Source organism: Nyctibius grandis, chromosome 5, assembly GCF_013368605.1.
Source record: "Nyctibius grandis isolate bNycGra1 chromosome 5, bNycGra1.pri, whole genome shotgun sequence".
Lineage (NCBI taxonomy): Eukaryota > Metazoa > Chordata > Aves > Nyctibiiformes > Nyctibiidae > Nyctibius > Nyctibius grandis.
This window is the reverse complement of record NC_090662.1, coordinates 70,228,780-70,251,303: the sequence shown is the minus strand read 5'-3', so window position 1 is coordinate 70,251,303 and position 22,524 is coordinate 70,228,780. Positions and strand designations below refer to the sequence as shown.

The 22,524-nt window shown below is 37.0% G+C and overlaps 1 protein-coding gene across 2 annotated transcripts in view; it reads left to right on the top strand.

The window, feature by feature from the left end:
• FGD4 (FYVE, RhoGEF and PH domain containing 4) overlaps nt 1–22,524 on the top strand; it is a 37,173-nt gene that overhangs the window by 8,362 nt on the left and 6,287 nt on the right. The window contains exons 3-14 of one of the 2 annotated variants that reach the window (XM_068401048.1): nt 3,029–3,118; nt 5,151–5,296; nt 9,859–10,015; nt 11,166–11,304; nt 12,217–12,275; nt 12,907–13,053; nt 14,509–14,681; nt 17,473–17,503; nt 17,677–17,772; nt 18,177–18,302; nt 20,574–20,714; nt 22,340–22,480. In XM_068401048.1, coding sequence (XP_068257149.1) covers nt 3,029–3,118; nt 5,151–5,296; nt 9,859–10,015; nt 11,166–11,304; nt 12,217–12,275; nt 12,907–13,053; nt 14,509–14,681; nt 17,473–17,503; nt 17,677–17,772; nt 18,177–18,302; nt 20,574–20,714; nt 22,340–22,480 — 1,446 coding nt within the window. Of the gene's footprint in view, nt 1–3,028; nt 3,119–5,150; nt 5,297–9,836; nt 10,016–11,165; nt 11,305–12,216; nt 12,276–12,906; nt 13,054–14,508; nt 14,682–17,472; nt 17,504–17,676; nt 17,773–18,176; nt 18,303–20,573; nt 20,715–22,339; nt 22,481–22,524 lie in introns of those variants that run through there. The other variant, XM_068401049.1, reaches the window with a different exon arrangement.

The window sequence follows — 22,524 nt, the reverse complement described above, 5'->3', positions numbered from 1 at the left end:
AAGTTGTGCTTGAAGTGATAGAGTGTGTCCAGGTATACCCTATAGTACATTTTTGTCTCAGTATTTTTTGTTAATGGCAAACAACCCAATATAAATACTGATGTACTAACAGCATAAAGAAATCGTAGGAGGGAAATATAAAACTTTTCCAGAAAAAAATGTGTCCCTATCTTTCATTTCTGTTATCTTATTATCCTACTTGTCAAGAGAGATGTGTGCAGTTATGGTTATATCCCATGAAAATAAAGCTTAACTTGTAACTTAAAAGAGAATTAGAATTCCCTTTAACTGTTAATGATTAGATTTGATAAAGTACTTCTTTACAGATTTGATACAGTAGTTCTTTAGGGAAGCATTGAAGTTCTCAGAAGTTGAATACTGACTTCATGTTTTCCACTGTTTTTAAAGTTCTTTCTTTTAAGAATTTTTCCTCCGTTATCTCTGTGAGGTTTTTCAAGGCTGTTTTGTTGAACAGCTCTAATAATGAATGGCTCCGTGTCATTCTCACTGTCGCAAACATCATTCAGGATTTATTTCCAAATTATGTTGTAAGAGTTTTTTTCCTGTTACTCGGAATAGCCAAATTCGGGTCTGCAGAAGCTGAGCCCCTTCTTGGGGTCTGCTTGCCCTGAGCCCATAGCTTGGCTGCTCCCTTTGTGCCTCCTTCAAGGAGAGGGGTGGGTGGGCAGCTGGGGGTAAAGGTGCAGCACAGCGTGGTGTGTGCCGCGGCAGAGCTGGGATGGCTGCGAATTAATTCCTTGAAAGCAGGAAATAAATATATATATTTTATATATACACACAGACGTATACACCAGCTGCAGCACTGGCTTTGCGCAATGGTGAGTCTTTCCACCAAATGTGCCTCGTTGTGTAGCATGGCACTGCCAGGACCCATGTCTCCACCCATGCATCTACTCCCATTTCACCCTGTGTGCTCAGGACAAGTGGCTGCCACTTCCATCAAGAAACGCTCCGCAGGAGATTGATGCCACTACTAGCAAAATAGCCTGTGACCTGTTGTTTCCAACAGGAAGGAAGCTGGAGTGACCTTGTGGAAAACACAGCTGGGAGTTCATGTAACATGTGGGCAAATATTGAGATGGTGAGATGGGGACTATTGCTAGAAAACTATCAATACAGTTTTGTGTTATTCTTGCACTGATCTAACCCTGTAGGTGGGTATTCTTATGCTGGAATAAGAACATGCCACTGTGATTAAAAGATAACTCATCTGTGATGGTTTTTTTTCCCCACATAGAAGATTCTTGAGTCAGGTAGTGTGACTGATGTAGAAAGGAGACTGAGATTCAAGAATTAGGAGGATGTGTAAGGTTGATACTGAGAGGATGGGAAAGCTGGGGTCAGAGTATAGTGGGAGAGTAAGAGGAGGCTCAGGAGTAAGGATTAAATGCTTTTTCTGAATTGCTCATTTTGTGGGATATTTTTGAGTCTATGTGTGATTTTCCCTCTCAATTAGTTCAAGTAATCTTCTGAAAACCGTGGATTGGTTCTATAGCAGTGCTTCAGGGAGAAAGTGGGGGTCTGGGGAGTGAAAAAAATAAAATAAAATTGCCGAGGCACCAGTAGCCTCCATAGTTTTGTGCCTCAAGTCCACATGTGAGATCCCTTGTAAATGGCTGCAGTAAACGGCATGCTGTAGCTGTAATAGCTAATCCTCCAGCTCCCTGCAATGTCTCTTGACAGCACTTAAAATGCTGTTCTATAGGTTACCGTGGTTGCTATGCTGATTTAAATAGATTTAATGAACAGCTTTGAAGTCACTATTGAAGGCCTGTATTTAGGGAGGAGGCTTGCCATGTAGCAGTGTGACTGTTAACACTGCAGATTAGAAGTGAAATGTGTTCAAATTTGGAATACTTTTTGAATACTGAAAAGGGGAAAAAAAAGCCACTGAAGTCCTTTAAATGAAAAGACTGTACTTTAGTATTCAGTATTCTGCAAGCCATCTTTACAAATGTAGTTGTAAATGTTTATTGTACTCTTGTGGAAAGCAGTGTGTGGTTTGAAATCAGAAATAACTCTTTCAAGCTCTCATCTTTATTTTTTTATCAAGTCTTTCTATGGTTTGTCTAGAAAATTACCACTTTCCCATAAGTGCCATGATAAGACTGCCATTTACTTAGGAAAAGCTTGGATGTTGTTACATGTGAATGCTTTTCAGTGCTAGCACTAAATCTGAAAGAAAAACCTTGTAATGGAAGTGTAATTTTGTTGAATCTGACACTTGTGAGCATGAGGCATTTCCCTAATGCTTTAATGTTTTTGAAGGGTTTGCTTTCATTGTTTCGAGGTAACTTCTCATAGCAGCTTATAACTTTATATTCTAATGTATTTAGTTTAACATTGAAATTTGAATGAATGTTGTAATTTCCATTCAGCAGAAGAATCAAAAATATATTTTGTGGAATGAAAGACTTCAAAGTGAAAACTTCCCTTAAGAAATAAAAGTGACTTACATAAAGACCTAGCGAAGGAGTCCTCTAATTGCAGGCAACAATTAATCAGCAATGAGTGTATTGATGATCATAAAACATTTTGTATGGTATTTTTCAATTATTCTGTGGTGCAAAGAACATGCAGTTCAGTTAAGTTTTGAAACGGGCGCGGGGGCGAACACCGACTAATCCCATCTGTTCCCTCTTACTCTGCAAATCAGTTCTTCCAGCTCTTAAAGGTCATTGGTACTCAATTACCAGGATCTGAGTTGTTAAGTAGGGAGTTGGTGCTCTGGCAAAGATCCCTGTACAAACTGGGAAATATTAAATGTTTTAGGCTTTGAGTTTTGCTTCTTAGTTCCACTGATTTTTATCCTCTGCTGACTTTTGTATTTGTTGATTAAACTGCTGGAAAGTTTGTAACTTTCAAAATGGGGTGTCTATTACTAAATGTGAAACTTGGATTTCAGTTGCTTTTTGGACTGTAAGGTAATCATATGTCTTTTCAACTTCTTTTAGTATTAAATTACGTTTCCTCCGGTATCCTAGCAGCTTTTCTTATTTTCCTCCAGGAGACAGACGAACAGAAACGTCACAAAATTGCCAGTGAACTTCTGCAAACAGAAAAAGCCTATGTTAGCAGACTTGACCTCCTAGATGGGGTATGTTTTTCTTGAATTTGTTTTTATTGTCTTGCCTTGAATTCACTTGAATGGCTATGCATAAGTTGGTGGTATGTTTTTCACATTTTGCTGACTTTTCCAGTCAGTCATTTGCTGTTGCCACATAACTTTGCCTATGTTTCTAAGAACACCACATTTTTAAAAGTATTAGAATTTTGTGGATGTTAATACAATATGTTCTCTGTGTGTAGATGTTACTATAAGCAATAGTAGTGTATACTGGTAGCCCTTCCAAAAAAGAGGATGGTTAACCATTTCTTGGCTTCTAGTAAAATGGAGAAGGGTATAATTTTATAATAACTGAAATCACCCACCCACTAGAAAATTACTAAATCTTTCAAATTTGAGCCACCTGATCAGAATTTTTCTTTAGTGCCGAAGCACCTAGGAAGATGCCTATACTAAACTGTATATCCCCTATTTTCCCACTGTACATTTAGACTAAATCCTATTGAAGTGAACAGAAGTTACTCTTCTTGCAAGGAAGGGGTTGAATTCTTGTGCTCTGTAGAATCAAACTGATGTTTCTTAAATGTGAAAGTTTCTAGTTCTTGAATATTTTCCTTTTTAAGTCTTGTTTACTTTCTCACATAACACTTACATCCATTTTAACCTGGATACCTATAGTTTTGCATTGCCTTACTCCATGATATTTTTCTCAGACATCACTGTTCAAATTTCTCAGGTCTAATGCATAAGTCTTGTAAAAAGAGTTGATGAAAAGTAAAAAGTCTCAACTGATACAATAATTGTTCAGGCTGCTTGGGGATCTAAATAATTGTCCTCATGAAAGTGGAGTTACCTAGCAGACCCACACTGGGATGGATATATGTTGTGTTTTAAAAGACAGAGTATCGCCAAAAAAAGAGCTTTGATTTAGAGAAGCTTAAAAATAAAAAAGGAAAATGTTTACGTCATTCATAGGTTTTTCTGATGGGTAATATACAATTGGTTTCCTTGTTTTGATCATAAGTGCATTATTCCTGTGCCTGTTTTCCAAACACTAACTGGACAGAGTTCTGAAATATCCCTTTCAAGCACAGCTGCTCAACTGCTGCTGCCGAGAGGAAAGCAGAAGACTGGGAAGGGATTGTTATGTTTCTAAACTGGATTAAAAAAGTTATATAACCTTTACAGTCTTCAAAGTAGTTTGTCAAAATGAACTAACTGTCCTCTCAGAGACGCATGAAAGTGAGCATGCTTTAAAGTATGGGTGAAAGAGTATGGCTTTTTTCCTTTGAAGATGGTTTTGCTGTCTCAGTTGGGATTACCAAAAGTTCCTGTCTTCAGATTCTTTTCTTCTTTCCCAAACTTCTGAAGCCCTTTCTAGAGAGAAGCAGTCTGTTCAAGCATGGGAGAGGGAGATAGTGGGACCATAGCTCCCCATAAGCACTGGTTTATGTGATGTACGCATTAACAGCTGCACACATTTTGTAGCTGCATCTAGTCAGGTAGAGACCACTGACAGGGAAATAATATATTTATTTAAAGAGACTACAGTAGAGTCTAATCAGAACTGGGATCCTTTTGTGCTTTAAATGGTATGTGGGGACTGCTTATAGTCTGCCAGCTACTGTGTTTTGAAAAGGATAAGGAGATACAGCATACAAGGAGAGTGGTTGGGCTAATGGTGATCAGACATCATGCTAATTGAAAAGAAAGCAAGAGTGGAAAATACGACTGGAAGACTGGGAAAGCTGAGATAATCTAGCTGTTAAAACAGACAGGATGCCTGGAGTCGATCCAAAATGGCACTACTGCAGTTTGGCTTTCCTTATGTCTGCTCTGCCTGCAGCGCTTTCCTGGCTCACAAGAAAAAAAGTGGGGTGTAAGGGGAGGAGAAGCTTTTAACTTCTGGTGAGGGAAAGACAACAGATGAATTTGTCGTTACTTGTCCATATTTTTGAAGCATTAATCTTGCCCCATTTGGAGAAGGAGGGGTGGATAGGTCTTCATCTGTTGATTAAAGATAATAGGCTGATAGGTTTGGGGCTCTTTTTCTGTATTGCAGGTATTCTATTCCAGACTCCTTGAGGAAGCCAACAGAGGTTCATTTCCAGCTGAAGTGATTAACAAAATCTTTTCTAATATTTCATCGATAAATGCCTTCCACAGTAAATTCTTACTTCCAGAACTTGAGAAAAGAATGCAAGAATGGTAAGAGACAATTCACTGGTTAATATACTACCAAAACTGTGCCTGTAGAAACTCTGTCACAGGGATGAGGTAGGGGAGGTACCTTCATAACTAAGTGCTCCAGGCCCAGGAAGTACTGTGGGTAGGAGAACATCTGCTCTTCCACTCTTCATCAGGATCTGACTCAGTAGAGGACTTGCGTCATTTGCTCAAAATAAAGGACGTGTATCTCGCTGAAGCCAGTGAGATTACTCATGATTAAATGCCTTGCTGAATTAGGGCTTCAGACTGAAATCATGTGCTACCTGGTGAATTCATTGCATAGAATAAAAAAGTGAGATAAATAACACTAGCTACTCTTGTAGCACAGTAATCTTTGTCATTAGTGCTTTCTGTAATAAGGTGCAATACATTCTTGTTTTTCCGTGTTTTGGTTTTCTGTTTGAAATAAAAATATATATATTTTGGGACCATTTTTATTTGGAGCAAGCAAGAAGGATTGCTGAGGTGTAAACATCCTCTGTAATGATCACGTAAAGATATTGTAGGATCTTTATCCTGCCTTGGTGTATGCAATTCTGGAGACATTAAAATATAGCCATGTATTTTAGGTGTCTTTTATGTAATTCTTAGAAAAAAAAAAAGTCCCAGAGCACTGCTGCTTCCCTAACTTATTTGGGAAAAGGGGTCACCTCATTTAAATAAAAAATTTAAAAAATTACAAATATTGTTTCATCCAGTTGTTTCACCTCAGCACCTGTTTGGCTCCTGTATTGCATGTTATATAGGGTTTATTATGAGGAACTGAAGTGTTTGTCCGTATATAATTTCCAGTTACACCTGCACATAACATCTTAATTGTCAAAAATCACACTAAAAAAATGAGAAATAATGCATTTCTGTGACACATATGAAAATCTCAGACCACACAGTGATGCTTTAGACAACAGCTATACGTCTTCTGACTCTGTAAGATGATTCCCCTTTAAAATGATAATTATTTAAAATAGGATAGTTACCATGCACAAACACATGGTAGCCCTGTATATCTATAATGCAAGAAAGTAAATAAAAAGTAAGCAACATGAAATATAGGAAAGTTTACACCTTAACTTACATTCCTTGCAGAACGACCATGTAACGTAAACCCACCCTTTTCTTCTAATCAATTGAAAAAAATCTGACAGGAAATTTGAATGCTTGGATTAAAATAGAGTGCATTTTCACGAGAAGTGGAGTTTAACTTATTGTAATGATGTTTAAAAAGCAGCTTATACTACATTATGTCAGTGCTGTATACTTTTGAAATTAAATTCATGATGTGCTCTTAAAATTTTTCTCTAGACACTCTACAGAGCACAGAGGATGGGTTGCACTACCTTACGTATTTGCAAAATGCGAAATTGCCCACTAATTATGTGTGTATAATTACATAGCTTCAAAGGCTGAAAAGTGCTTTTGCAGATGACCTTTGACTATTAGTGCGAAACTAATAAATTGCATCATAAGGATATTATCTTCCCCACGTTGCTGGGAAGCAACCTCTGTGCTGTACCTGAGACAGCCTGTTTAAATGTCCTTAAAACATTATACTTTTGGGAAGGGTTAGAAGAAAGGGTGCAGTTGAAGAGAAGAATTTCTGGTCATTGCTGAAAGAAAATTCTGGGATCATTTTCTATCCCCATCACCAGTCTCTGAAATTGTCTGGCACAACAGCTTCTGCCAGATAGAGAGTTCACTTTCCTCAGCAGTTCCCTTAATTGGACATAGAAAATACTTAAGTATCTTCTGTTGGTAGGTTCATGCACTTTTTCTGTGCTTTCGTTTCCAATAAAAATAGCTGGATAAAAATTTTTGACGCTTTCCCTGAGTTGTGGTTTGTTTTGAAAATGTAAGGTAAAAATATATAGTTTTGCAACTGGGAAAGCTGATCAGAAACAGATTCTTCTTTCTTAGAAGAAAAGGCAGTGTGAATCTAAACCTATCGGGTGGAAATGAAATTGTCTGGTAGTTGCATTTTGAATGAGTTGAGCAACAGCTGGAGCTGAATATCTCTCTTACAACATATGGCTCGAAAACACTGGAAACAGCCTTGTTGCAATATATTTCCCATGAAAAGAGCATAACAGAGCATAACAGTGATCCCACATCAAACAAGGTACCCTCAAAAAAGCAAACCTCTGTGTTTTGTACCTGAGGATGACCAATAGCAGATACCTGGGGAAGAATATAAGAACACAGCGTGATAGCCTTGGTGGGGGTGGGTGTTGGTGAAGAAATTATTTCACTCTTTCAACACAAAGTTTTGGAATCTGGCAATTACAGAGCTGACATATGATTTGTTTTGCTTTGAAACTGTAACTTTCAGTTTTGCTGGATGCCTGTTAGCTTATATATTGTAAGAGAAAGCAGTTGTTCTGTAGTCACCTTTGTTGTGCTGTGATTTTACAGACCTTTCCTTAGTTTTCTTGCAGCCATGACAGTTTTAAATGAGATGCTACAAATCATGATTAGTAAGTCAGCTGTTTCACATGAGTTTTTAGAATGCAAAGGTAAATGCTGTCATGGTCTGATAACACAGAAATACGCAGTGTTTCTGTACCTGTGTTACAATGGGAAGTCCTATTTCTTGACCCCACGTAATGATGCTATCTTTGTTGTCTGGCAACAGTACAGTGCTGATTTGGGTCCATGGTGATAGTTCTCTTTCTGATCTGTCTGTCCAAGAGAACAGTAACTGTCCTGGACCTGATGGCATTTAGTAGAACTTCAGATTTTGGCTCATGGTGCATAGTGTTTGCATATGAGATGAATTTGTCTATACTTCTAATTCCATCAAGGGAGGATGCTGCTCTCAGAAGGTTCTGCTTTCTGCGATGTCCCCTGTCCTGCCTATTCTTCCAGAGCTCCAGTGCGATGTGGACCTTGTCTTTCTTACCTGAAATGATGATGAATTTGTATTTTTACAGTCTCAGAGTCTTTGGACATATAAGGGCCTTGCATGAAAAGTAGTTATGAAACTTCTGAATCTTCAGAGACAGTGAAATTGCAGCTCTCTGGGTAAATGAGCAGCCGTAGGTATCCAAGGAGCAGGCATAGCAAACTGTTCCTACTTCTTGGTTTATAAAAGTTTTAACATTTAAATTCTGTCTAGTAACAGTTGTGAAACAGTTAAGTAGAAGTATACTTCTTTTGTGCTAGTTTCTTTAGATAAAAAGGATTGCCACAGTCTTTTCTGCTTTAATTTTTTTTAATTGTAAAATTTTATAATTACTTATCTGTTGAATTTATCAGAAAACTTTAATGTCTGTGGGGTTTTTTTTCTGGTGACCTGTAGAAATGTTATTCACGTTTCCTTTGGTTCTGTTGGAATTGGTGTGATTTGTATTTTATTTTCAGTTAAAAATTATGCTGCTATGCTGCAATAAAATGACGACTCAAGGAAATAGCATTCAGTGAATCAAAGGAATGGGGTTTTGTTTCAAATTGCTAGCTTGCCTTTGAAAAGTGTATGTGTCTGCTTGCATGTAGAGTGGTTGAACAAATACGTGAAGCTAATTAAGGGTGGAGAGCCTTGGTGGTTTCAGAGACCAACCTCCCACCTTATCTTGCCCCCTTCTGTATTTGCCAGGCCCAGCAGTAGCTCAGACCTCTGCCAGGTTGTACACAAGTACCTTCTGCCCCCTCAGAGGGAGCTGGAGCTGGACCAGCCTTTGCCACTCCTGGCAATATTGGCTATTCAAATAACTTTTCCCTTCTGCACACCTTTTCTCTTGGAGAAGTGGTGTGTTGGAGTAGACTGCTGAAGTAATTGCAGTAGATTGCTTCACTTTAGACCACTACCACAACGTTGGTTTCGACTTTCAGAAATCCAGAGGTACTGAGTTTCTGAATCTGTCCTTGAAAATGAAATGTGAAACGTGTTGCCTATGGTAGTTCTCAGAGATGTATATGTGCCGTTCCACTTTCTTTGTGTGCATTGAGAGTGCAGCTTCTCTCTGCCTCTCCATCAGTTTCTTTACTATTCTGCTTTATTTGAAGATGCTATCAATAATTGGGAAAGATGGGGGAAAGTTCTCACAAAAGACTGGAATCCAAGGGATTCTCTCTACTTCTTATGTTTTCTTAGATAAATAATGTTTTTAAAAAGTTGTAAATACATGTATTTATATAAGACACAGAAGGGAAAGCTGTACAGTATGGATTTAGTCCTCAAACAAAACCACAGGTTAGATATTTAGAGGGTAAAGTATGGTCAAAAGAAGATAATGTAGTTTTAAGGAACTGCAAATAAAATAAATTAGGCCATGTTTTGTAAACAGAGCCTTTCAAGTTTTTAATTATAGGTAGATTTTCTTTCTTTAGTGCTCTACCTGACCTATAATGCTTATACATACATGATCAAAGAGGATACAAACAATCTTTCCATGTTGACTCAGGTCAGTTTGAATGGTTACGTTGGAACTATATGAGGCGATCCCAGAAAAAAGGGTTGTCTATTAAACGCTTGAAACTGTTTTATAACCTTGTGTGACTTTTTTTCTTTCCTGTTTGCTCTGAGATTCCGCCCTCTTACTTTGCAGGACTACCACCCCCAGGATTGGAGATATTCTGCAAAAGTTAGCTCCTTTCCTCAAGATGTATGGAGAGTACGTGAAGAATTTTGATAATGCAATGGAATTGGTGAAAACGTGGACTGAACGGTCACCTCAATTCAAATTCATTATACAAGACATTCAGGTAACGGGGAAAATAATGTAGATCTCCAAGTAATACAAGCATATATAAAAATATATATGTTTGTGGGTGAAAAAAAGGATTAGAAAGACAATTAAATACCAAATCCCTTAGAATTAAGGGTGGTTGTTTTTGTCCGCTTCAGACAGCATTCTGTTTCTTCTCCTTCTCCCTTCACATGTGCAGAAATACCCACACAAATTCAGCCTTTCCAGTGCAACATAAAGGACCAAAGTAGAAAGGTTGAAACATGAGAAGAATAAAAAAAATACTACATTTTGTCATAGATACCAAAAGTAAATACTGTTTAAGGATAAAGTGACATATCAGTGCAACTGTAGATCCTTGCACTGAATCCATAAGTACTCTGTTGGCTCACACCAGTGCTGTTATGCAGAGCGCTGCACTTTGGAAGGATATAATCCTAAATGCTGAGCCACAAAAGGCAAAAAAAAGCTTAACAGTTAAGCAATGCACCATTCTTTTCAGAGGTGCGTTTTATACCCTCTAGTGCTCCCTGTAGATTTCTCTGTGAATTGGCAGGTATGTGTCTTCCTACTGCAGACTGAGCAGGTAGAAGTAGGATAAGGTGTTTCTGCTTAAATTGTACTGCTCTATAGGGTCTTGTGGTTCTAAGCCGGGAAAGACAGCTATATGTATTTTAATGTCATCTTTTAAGTGCATCTAATATTTTGAAGATGAATATGCATCTTAAAACACTTCTGAGGGGCGTTACGTTATAAGTGAACCTCAAAGAAAGCACTCCCTTCTCAGATAGATAAATGGACTATAAAGGTATATCTTAAGAATTGTTTTCTAATACGTGGTCATGAACTGTTCTTATTAATTCAGTTGTAATTCTTTTGTCTGAGTTATTACAAAACTAAGTTAAAATACACTGGAGTTTGGGAGGTTTTTTTTTGGTAGGGCTTTTATTTGTGAATTCTACTGGCTACTTAGATACTCATTTTACAATTATTTTTAGGAAAGAATATCTATTTATTTGGTTTGATAAAGTAGTTCTGTTTTTCAGAAGGTCTGTCATGCATGTTTCAAAATACATTATTTATGTTTTATCCATCATAACTTTTCTTTTACTATATCCTAATAACATTTTTGCCTACTACATTGAAATATGTTTACAATTTTTTAGAAGGAAAAAGTGTGTGGAAATTTGACATTGCAACATCACATGCTAGAACCAGTACAACGCATTCCACGCTACGAGATGCTTCTAAAGGACTACCTAAGGAAATTGCCTCAGGATTCTCTAGACTGGAAAGATGCTGAAAGTAAATATCTTCTAGCCATTAAAAGAGCTGTAATAAGATATTAGTAAAAGGATACCATAAATTAAAGATATTTTCAGGAAAAATAATGTGAAGGAGCAAAGTCCCTCTGAAAAGAATGATAGAATTTCTTCAGTGGAGTTGTAGGATTCTTTGAAAATATCTGTTTGATTAGTGGATGAAGTTAATATAAAAACAGTAGAGCCTTTAGTATTCTCCTCCTGTAGCACATAAGTTTCACTTTAGTTTTGGAATAGCGCACAGGTGGTTGTTTTTCTTTGATTATTTTTTTTTTTTTTTTTTGGTCGGCAGCATTTTGGTTTGCTTTATGCACATTTGAGATGTATGTCTTTTATTTGTAAAAATGTGCAGTTAGACTCATTATTGTAATTTTAAGTTTCTGTAGGGAAAAAAAACAGCCTATTTTAAAATTTATTCATCTCTGTATTTACACTAGAACAATTCAAGATATTTCCACAGATTGTTCAAAATTACTTGCCAGATAATTTTTTGAAATATTTCATTGTTAGTACCATTACTGTAAATATTTGTAATATGAGTTGTTTCAACTAAAAACCATAGTTTGACATTCTGGACTACTTGGAGTAAAGAGGGGAGAGAACCATGACTGTTCATGTCACAAAAAATGTGATTATAAGTGCTGAACTCTAAAGTAATCTGCAATAATTCTTTTCTGATCTTTCCAGATTATAATTTCTATTTGGTAACTGACTTTCTTATGCTTTCCACTTTACCTTGGTTACTTTTTATTGATAATTTAAGAAATTTTTTGTAGTGTGTAATTTACATAAAAACGACAGTTTTGTAGAATGATCCATTCTTTTTTCTATGTAATATATAAATATGTAAAAATGCAGCTTTTTCGTTTTACTTTTTTCTTTTTCTTCTGTCTAGAATCCCTGGAAATTATATCCACTGCAGCAAGTCACTCGAATAGTGCAATAAGAAAAATGGTAAATGATCCTTGTTTTCCTGTTCACTTTTTAATACATTATATTTGAGTATTTGGTGAAGCTAGGAGTGTGAATTGCAAATCTTCCCTAAAATGGCAAAAATGGGTTTCCTGGGTCCAAGTGATTGCTTCTACTTAATGTATTTATACAGCTCCTGGGAATGATAGACAAAATCTGGCATTGCACCTAATTCTCTCAGTGGAAAGTGGGACAGACTGGGTTCTTCTCCTGGCTCAAATAGCTGACACTATGCTGGACTCTTAACCTTGTTTCAGCTGTTTCTGACAGTGGAAAGATAATGTTTGTAAAGAGTAGCTACTGCTTTTCTACCATATTGGGTGGCATGATAGGGTACTTCATTAAGTATGTGAGATATTTTGGATAAGGAATAATGCAGGCTGTATGTATAACTGCATTTTTTTACATTATCATGGAGATAACATTTCTAAAAGTACTTGCTACTGTATCAATTAAGTTAGTCTGTATGGCTGACCATACATGCTGGGTATATATATGTCTTTCAAAGTTAACATTCTCCAGACTTACACAAGGTCTCATCATTTCATTTAAACACGCTTAAAGATCTGTGCTTTTAATTAATAAGTTTTATAACTGTATTTTCACTGTAAAGGAGAATCTAAAGAAATTGTTAGAGATATATGAGATGCTGGGAGAAGAGGAAGACATTGTGAACCCTTCAAATGAACTGATAAAAGAAGGGCAGATCCTTAAACTCGCTGCTCGCAATACGTCTGCTCAAGAACGGTATCTTTTCCTAGTAAGTATGGTGGCCGGTGTTTGCAGGAGTGGCTGTGTACCTTTCTAGACTTGAAAGAACTACCAAAGAGAGAGGGAAGTCCTCTCTAGCTGATGTCAGTGCCTTTCCACTAGTGATGTTAGAGCATGAGTAAACCTTATACTACTTGAAAATGCCATTTAGAACAGAATACATAGTCTTAAATAAATGGACCCAGGGTCCAGCAACTCACTTTTAAAAGTGGCAGCTGATTATAAATGCAGGTCCTACAGCATGAGAACTTTGACATTCTCATGAAACTGAAATGTAAAAGCTTAGGATTTTAGTCCTGATCAATTGTCTGTGTTGGGGTCCCAGTAAGTCTCATGGTCCTGTGGGAGCTTGTTATCGTGGCAGGTCATCTTCCTGTCAGGTACCTGTATCCTGTCTTGGAACTAACAAATGACAGCCATGCTCCCTTACAACTCCCTTGGAAAAGGTTTAATGTAGTTCATTGCTTCCCATGCATTAAAAATTGCTAATACATTTTTGCTTATGGGCCTCTGGCATTGCATGTCTTCAGGCTAATAAAGACCAGTAACAGGTTGTTGAGGCACAACTCCTGCTTAGCTGTGCTTCAAACAAAAGGAGAAATCATTGACTAGTAAGACCTGAAATGGGGCTAGATGGCTGATTAAAATGATGTGCACTTCATACAAGAGGTGACAAGTTCAAGTGTGCTGTATCTGTGATACAGACTAGACAATAGGCTAGATAGGATTTCTATGAAATATGACTTAACTGAAGCGAGTTTCTCTTTTAAATAATTAACTGTGAGAAAATGTGAGGGGAAAAAATGTGAGAAAATTAAACACTGTAAATCTAATAACTGTGCTTCTAGGCTCGGGCTTTAAAGTTCTAATCTTTAATAAAGGAATATATCTTTGTCCTGCTCATGTTTTTTTTTTTCCCTGTGATATTGAGGGTTTCAGTGAATAAAAACTGTAAGACAGAAATGTTCTTCTGTCTTGGAGAAAAGACAAATAATGTGCTCAAATAATATTAGTTACAACTTCTACAAAACCAAATGGTTTTGGTATACCGTAAATATAAATGGATGCACTGAAGAAAAGACTTCTTATTGTGCTCTTTAGAGTAGTTTTCACAGAATTGGGGCATAAGAATGTTTTTTTTTTCTAACAGGTTTACAATGGTATAAAATATCCAGTCTGAGTATAGTTGGTAATAAATGCTGTGAAGACTGCTGCATATACATTGCAACTATTCTTATATCCACTGACGCTGTCCTTTAATCTTATTTCTAAACAAATAAGAAAAAGTTGTCTTTCATGAGAGCTTTGGTCTTCTCATGTATCAGCTGTGTAGGAAAGAACCTGCTTTCTCACCTACTGAGTCCAGCTTTGTGATATTGTCTCAGATCTCTGTATCTGTGGTTTTGTTAATGCAAAGCCATGTGGGTTTTTTTTTTTTTCCCAGTTTAACAATATGTTGCTCTACTGCGTCCCCAAATTCAGCTTGGTGGGATCAAAGTTCTCAGTTCGAACCAGGGTTGGCATAGATGGTATGAAGATTATAGAAACTCATAATGAAGAATATCCACACACTTTTCAAGTGTCTGGAAAAGAGCGAACACTGGAGTTGCAGGCCAGGTAAGCGAAGCCTTTTGATCTAATTTTTGGAGGATTAAACATACAGACAAAAGAGTGGACTGATAGATTTGGAGTAAGATGCAGTGGGCTTCAACTTAATAGCAGTGTTTTGAAAATAGCCTACGCTGCCAAAACCATACATTATCAGTCCCAGAATCTCTTGGAATAGAAGATGCATCTACAATGTATAATGCATTGCTTTGCTGAAATAACTAAGATAGCTGTGAATGGGCTGGCTGGAAAATTGAAAGCAGTGTACCTGACTGGTGCAAAGGCACTCTGTCTGATATAAGTGTTTTAGGACACTGTGCGTTAATCTCTGGGTAGTGCTGCTGCCTCTGGTACGTGAGGCACCTTGGTACAAATGGGTCTGTTCACCTCAGGACATGTCCACCCCAGTGGGTTTATATCCACAGAAGATAGTTTTCTACAGTGGTAGATGGGCACCTGCTTTCCTCCATTCCTCAGGACTGTTTTGAGTCTACTTGTTTTCCTCCAGTCCCAGGTATCAACCTCACCCTGGAAGGCAAGTTCTCGTTGTAGTTCTTGGGCCCTTTTCCTCCACTTGCACTCTTCTGACTGGCACTTTTCAGCTTTCCCTATTAGTCCTTGTATCCTCCTCTTGCTGGGTTACCTTCCTGTTGCTGCTTTTTGCGTTGTCTAGGCTAAACCTTCCCTGTCTAGACTGCCCCACTTCAAATAAAGTAGGGTGCTCCACCTCTCCTTTTGGACCTGCTTAAAGATCCCGTTCTTAGCAGTCAGGATTTCAGTGCAAAGAGGCGAGGATTAAATAAGAAGAAGGATGTCCATGGTGGATACAGTTCTGTGTTGACACCATGTATTTGGGGACAAACCATAGCTTGCTAGCAAACAAGCTTGCAAGCTACTTTCCTTTATGGAAGAAAACTTGTAATATTTAATGAGAGTTATAACAGTGAATATAGAAAGATAACAGCATATAGAAATTTACCTACACTATAATTGAATTTGAAATTAAATATATCATTTGAAAAATGACAGGAAAAAGCTTTCCGCTAAGGTCTGCAAGACTCCTGGGGCACATTTTTGGCTATCAGTCACATCTACTATAAATTGCTGTATGATGTCTTGCTAAGTATTTGGCAAGTTGTTATGTCATACGCCCATTTCAATGGTGAAAGGTGGCATCTTGCTGTACCGTTTGTGAAGTATGTTTTAATTGGAAGAAAAATGATACAACAAAGTAACTTTATTTTGTTAACTTTCCTGTTTTACCAGTAATTGAAAGTTCATTGCATTAGTTTATTTTAGGTGCGACAAGAACATGTTTTCATGTTTTGTTTTATGAACATTTTTAGAATGCATTACGTCTGTACAAAATTGTGAAGGAATAAGTACCAAACAAGATCTTATTCAATTATATTAGAATAATCTTGATTAAAGTATGAATATTGTATGTACGCTATACCTTTATGCCCTTAATTCATGAGCTTGTATTAACAGTGTTGTAATGTTTAGTTTACACATGGGTTTTTCTTTTCTAGTAGGCTTCTATTTATTTTTCAGAATACTATTTAGAGTAGATTTTCAATCACTGTTTTTAAACAGCTGGTAGATTATTTCTTTGAGAGGTTGCTGATCTGGTATGACATTTAATAGTTCAGCTTTTGTTTTTTAAGGTAAGCAGGTAGGGAGAAATACTTTGGCTGTTTAGATAGGTTTCTTCTGCCTCATATGCAGATGGTAGGTGGGAAGGGAAAATGCTTGTTTAGGATACTGCTTGCTTAAAAGTTGTACTAATACTGCAAAACAGCGTGTGAGGAGCCATTTTTATTGAGATGCTGTAAAAGCTCTCTTTAACATCCTTCAAACCAATCCATAGCAAAATAAAATTTTCCATGGCTGATATTGCATGGCTACAGAAGGGTTTTTTTCCACATTATTATCCGAGGAGACCACTTTTGAAGAGCCAGATATACTGTGGTGTTAATTCTCATCTTTCTGACTTGAAATTTGCAGAAAAACTGTTTTCATTACTAGCACTAGCCAGTAGTTTCTAATAGTACTATTACTTGTGATAGAAGATGCTTTTCCAAAGATTTCAATGTCAAATTCCTGCTGATATATTTTAAAGACAAGGCTGTCATACAAGATCAGAGTTGAATATGCTTCCTCTCTCATCTCTGTCTTGTCTGTATCTCCCATGTGTACTTACTGTTAAGTCATCTGTATCTGCTCTAATGCATAAAAGGGAAATTTCTGCTGTTTGGTTTATAATATTAAAACACATTTTTCCTTTTCTTTAATTGGATACTCTTCTTGCCACTGTAGACAAGTTTAAACAACAGCAACAACAAAAAAACATTAAGGAAATTACATTTGTTGGGGAGGGAGGAAGAGATACACAGGAGAAATGTGTGTTAGTATGTGAGCTTAGTAGCACATGAAATGAGAGGAGAAAAAACCACCTGCACCTAAACTTTGCATTGTCCTCTTTTCTTCTCTATACTGTTCTCAAAAAAAAAAAAAAAGAAAAAATCTAACACAAATACTATTACTACTTTTAAATGCATTTGCATTTATCTTTCAACTTGAATTTACTGCTTAGTGATTGCAAACTTGTGAAGCCTGAAGTCATGCTTTTGTTTTCTGCTTTTTTTTTTTTTTTAAGTTAGACAGCTAACGATTAGTATTGTTTAAATTTAAATTCTTGAGATTTACTTCAGAAGCTTGGCTTCTGCAAGAAGTTGTTGATAGTGAGATAATGTTTCCTGAACTAGTTCTGGACTAATGTGTCAAATATTTCTTTTAGTTCTGAACAAGATAAGGAAGAATGGATAAAGGTAAATTCATCTACATTCTTTATTCTCTAAACACTTTTTCACTGAAGCAATCAAAAAAGTAATATTCATATTTTCTGGCTGTAGCTTCCCTCTGCTAATCAATAACTGGTCAGAATGCAGAGAGTCCGTTTTAAATGGAATATGTTTGAGGAATTTCTCCATTGTTTCCTTAGGCACTTCAGAATACTATAGAAGCTTTTCAGCAGAGGAATGAAACTTTCAGAAATGCTATTGCTAAAGAATATGAAGACGTGCCTGTTGAGGTTTCTGTAAGTTGCTGTTATTCTTTTGTAACCTTCTTAGTACCCATTTTGTTCTTTGATAACTGGAAAAAGTTTGGCAGAAACCTTGTTTTCAAGCTTATCATTCTTATAGGAGAGGAATTACAAAGTAGTCATCTTGTTGGTAATTGTTTTTCTTCATAATGCCAAATCTTATAAACAAGCCTCTTTTTTTCTTGAAACACATAACAGAGTTACCCTTTCAGTGATGCATAATGATTTTTGACTGGGTTCTTTGTTATTTCTTGTATAGATTTCAAAATGCATCTTGAACTGTGTTTTGCCATTTCCTTTCTAGAGGAAGGGAATAATTATTTTTTCTATTTAAAGTACTGTGCAACTTTTTATACTGGCTTTTTTTATTCTCCCATCCTCTCCCTGCCCCCCTTCAGCATGCTGAGCTTGGGAAGAGAGCACCGAGGTGGATAAGAGACAACGAAGTCACCATGTGCATGAAATGCAAGGAGCCCTTTAACGCACTGACAAGGAGAAGGCACCACTGCCGAGCATGTGGACATGTAAGTGCAAAACCCTAGCTCCTGTTGCTGGTGAGCAGGCTTGGGAATGGGTCTAAGCACCTACTTGACTTCTGGTGGCTGCTTATTATGCTGCAGTTTGTTGCTGTGCTCGTGGCTGAAAGGAGAAGCTGTGTATAGCATACCACAAAGGTTCCTCTGTCTGCTTTTGTTGGCATGGTAAATTTGGAAGTAATTTGGAGCAGTGGAAGATGTGCGTTTGTATAAAATGTTCCAAGCCCCTGGACATACTATACTGTTACTCCTGAGTGGCCTCCAGTGATCTCGACAGTTAAGACCCCATTAAACTGGCATAAGCCAGCGTTATCCCTGGCAGCACTGGCTGCCTCCTCTTCCCCTTCCGCTACCTTCTCTCTCCTCTTCACAAGAAGACCACCAACCCCTGCAGTTAAAACTTATTCATTGGGTGAACTTGGAGCAGTTCCCAGCTGGGTTCAGCGTGTAACTGTGTGAACATGCGTGCAGCATCAGGGAAGGAGAAAAGGTTAGGAAGGGGAGAGTGTTACAGCTGCTTTCCATGTATGGTGCTACGGTAACATATGCCACTTTAAAATGACTATGAGATAGTGGTATGACTTGAGAGTTTTCAGAAATTAATGAAAGAAGAGCAAACATACTGTGCTTTCTTTTCTCACCATCCAGCAGCTCTGCCTTTCTCCAGCAGGTGGTAGTGAAAGCCCAGGTTCAATTTTTGTTTTACTGGTTTTCTTGTATGATTTTTTTCTAATGTTTTCATGTGGTATGAAGGTTTATTGCATTCAGAGCACTGCTTTTGTGCTTTGCAGGACACTAGAGACTTTTTCAGGATCTCTGAATTATTGATTATACAGTTGTCATCTTGGGGTTTGTTTTCCAGATCATTTGGTCTTAAAACTCCTCTATTAATCTTAAGATCACACCCTTCCTTTTTTCCCCACTTTTGTTTAGACTCCTAACTACTCTACTGCATAACCTCTATTGTAGTTCTATCACATCTCCTTGCACTTTAATTTTAAAAAATTTTTTCACGGGAATTAATTTGAGTCAGTGATGGTGTCTTTCCAGCAGTGACTAATTGGGAGTACTTAACTAGCATTCTCTAGCTGAATCATAGAATCATAGAATGGTTTGGGTTGGAAGGGACCTTAAAGATCATCTAGTTCCAACCCCCCTGCCACAGGCAGGGACACCTTCCACTAGACCAGGTTGCTCAAAGCCCCATCCAACCTGGCCTTAAACACTGCCAGGGAAGGGGCATCCACAACTTCTCTGGACAATGTGTTCCAGTGTCTCACCACCCTCACAGTGAAGAATTTCTTCCTAATATCTAATCTAAATCTACCCTCTTTCAGTTTAAAACCGTTACCCCTCATTCTATCACTACATGCCCTTCCAAAAAGTCCCTCTCCAGGTTTCCTGTAGGCCCCCTTCAGGTACTGGAAGGCTGCTACAAGGTCTCCATTTATAGCAGCCTTCCAGAAGGTAGTGATCTAGATTAGTACTGCAGAGCGCACAATAAAATTTTGTTTAGGTGTTTGAGTGGTTCAAGTCCATTTGTCTACCTTTCTTTCTTGAAATATCTACACTCATATTTTTTATGCAGGGCATCTTTTTCACCTGAAAGAACATTTATGTGGAAAAACACTTCTAATGAAAGAACTTCTCTCAGATCTCTCTTGCTTTTCAGGTTTTTATATATATATATATAATGAAAAATCAGTGTGATATTGGCTTATTCTGTGCATGTATGAACAGAGTCTAAAACTGTAAATTTAATATTTATTAGCAGGTTAAAAATTTAGCCATTTCTGATTTTATTAAATTTTTTTTAGCATTAAAAGTTCATCTCAGTTGTACATTTCTGAGGTTATGTAGAAAACAAAATGGTAAATGTACCTTTTCAGGTTGGCATCTAAAGAACCTGGAGGATTTTCTTCCTGCAGCACGGCTTGTGCTATATTCTGTTCTATTCCTAACTTTAACCTACAGTTGTAATTAAAAGCCTAATGTGATTTTATACAAAGTACAAAGTTCCCACCAGGTAAATAATGAAAAGCACTTCTAGTTAAGAAGCAGTGGCATAAATTTGAGAAATCATTATTTTCAATTAAGTTATTGTTGACATGTCATAAAGCCATTATCTTTCTTGTTCTGTATAATTAAACAATATATTACTGGACAGACAAAACAATATTAGTTTTTAATTAGATTATGTTTTCATAAAGTTTTATAAATACTTAATTTTATATGTATGTTATCTTTTTTGTTTCCAAGGTGGTTTGCTGGAAATGTTCTGATTACAAGGCACATCTTGAATATGATGGCAATAAATTGAACAAAGTCTGTAAGGACTGCTATCATGTTATAATTGGTTGTACAGACAGTGAAGAAAAGAAGAAGAAAGGCATCTTGGAGGTATGTAATTTAAAGATACCGTATGTGCATAGTTGCAAACAGTTTTGGCTCATCAGTAGGTGAAAAATGGGTAGCAGTTACGGGACTGTTTTCTCTTTGAGAAATAAAGGGTGCATGGACCAAATTCATTCCATCCAATGGATTTTGGTTTTCACCATTCATCTTCTACAATACTACTTTGTTTCTTACAACTTTTTTAAAATCAGGAATTATGAACCTTAGAGCTTGTTTGCTTCTTTCCAGTTACGTCAGCTAATGTGATAAAACATTATCTTTCCTTATAAATCTTCAGTTTTCTTCTTCTTCACTTAAGCTGTTGTAGCAACAAAAACCACTGCTACTGCAGTGATTCTTGAGAACATGTACCCAAACTGAAAGAACTTGGGATGGTGGAGAGGGGAATGAGGGAGAATTTTGCTATTCAGAGTCTGAGTAGTAAGATACTGTTTTGATCAGTGTATACAACTGTACTTTTAAGTCATCGAGTTGCTCTCAGCTTTTGACATAAAAAAAAATCAAGGTCTTAATCAGACAATAAAGGCCTATGTTTCTCTTTTGAGAAGAGGGAGAAATAGGCATCTTACAATTGCAATTAACCTTCACATTTCTTATATCCCCCTTTATAGGCCCTTTTTAAATGCCTGACATACAGTAGAGGAATATCATCCTAACTTTGTCAAGACAGTATTTATCTTGGGATGTAGTAGAGAAGGATTGACCCTTGAGCTAAATGCCAACAGAAAGAGAAGGAAAAGATAAAAGATTAAAATTCCACTTATAGTTCATAATCCATGTTAGCTTGACTACACTTTACTACATTCTCTTAAATGAGAGAGAGTAAGGAGCACAGGAGTCACTAGCTTGCTTTATAGTCAGGAGACTGCTGTTCCTTGTCATGGTGGCTTTTTTAAGGTAGCTGAAGGAGCTACAGAGTCTGTTAGAAATGTCCGTGGTTGGCTACCGTGTTGCAGCATCCACACAGCATCACTACTGGGAGAGGAAAAAAATTGATGCAAGGAAATTTTAACATATAATTGTTTTGTGTTATTTCTGTCCTTCTCAGGATCATTATTTAACCCAAGTAGCATGTCACTCTGTCTTCAGATTTTAAGCAATTCACTTAATCTTTTCTCTAGGACTAGTGAATGCATTCTTATGTTATTCTTAGAAATGTGTTAGCATCTGATCCTGTCATAATATTTTGACTGCCAAAATAGAGTAGTTGTCATATTGGATAGTTAGTAGCACTTGAATGCCTAACATGATGTTATTTTAAAAATCAGACATTGTTGTAGATACTAAGATACAGAGAAAGGCTAGCTGTGGTGGCAAAATGAGATGTAGAGTGATCTACAAGTGTATAATCCAAAATTACTGATGAAAGAAGGAACAGATTGCACCTGTTAAGGGAGTACACTTTGTGATTGTATGTTTGCATGATACATATGTTCTCCGTAAATACAGTTCTTCATGGTCTTACTTGGGTATTTGCTCAAGCTCTTTTGCAGATGCTATCCAAGATTTGATATGAATGGTGATGTATTTCTGCTTTTCTGTTCTGTGTGGTTTTAGTCTTTATTTAAGGAAAGTTTATTTTCCTTTTTATGCTTTATACTATCTCCTAGATTGAATCTGCGGAAGTCTCTGGAAATAGTGTCATATGTAGCTTTCTTCAGTACATGGAAAAATCAAAGCCCTGGCAGAAAGCATGGTGTGTTATACCTAAACAGGAAGCTCTTGTGCTGTACATGTACGGTGCTCCACAGGTATGTACAGAGAAAATGGAAAATATTTTAGTAATTATTGTCAC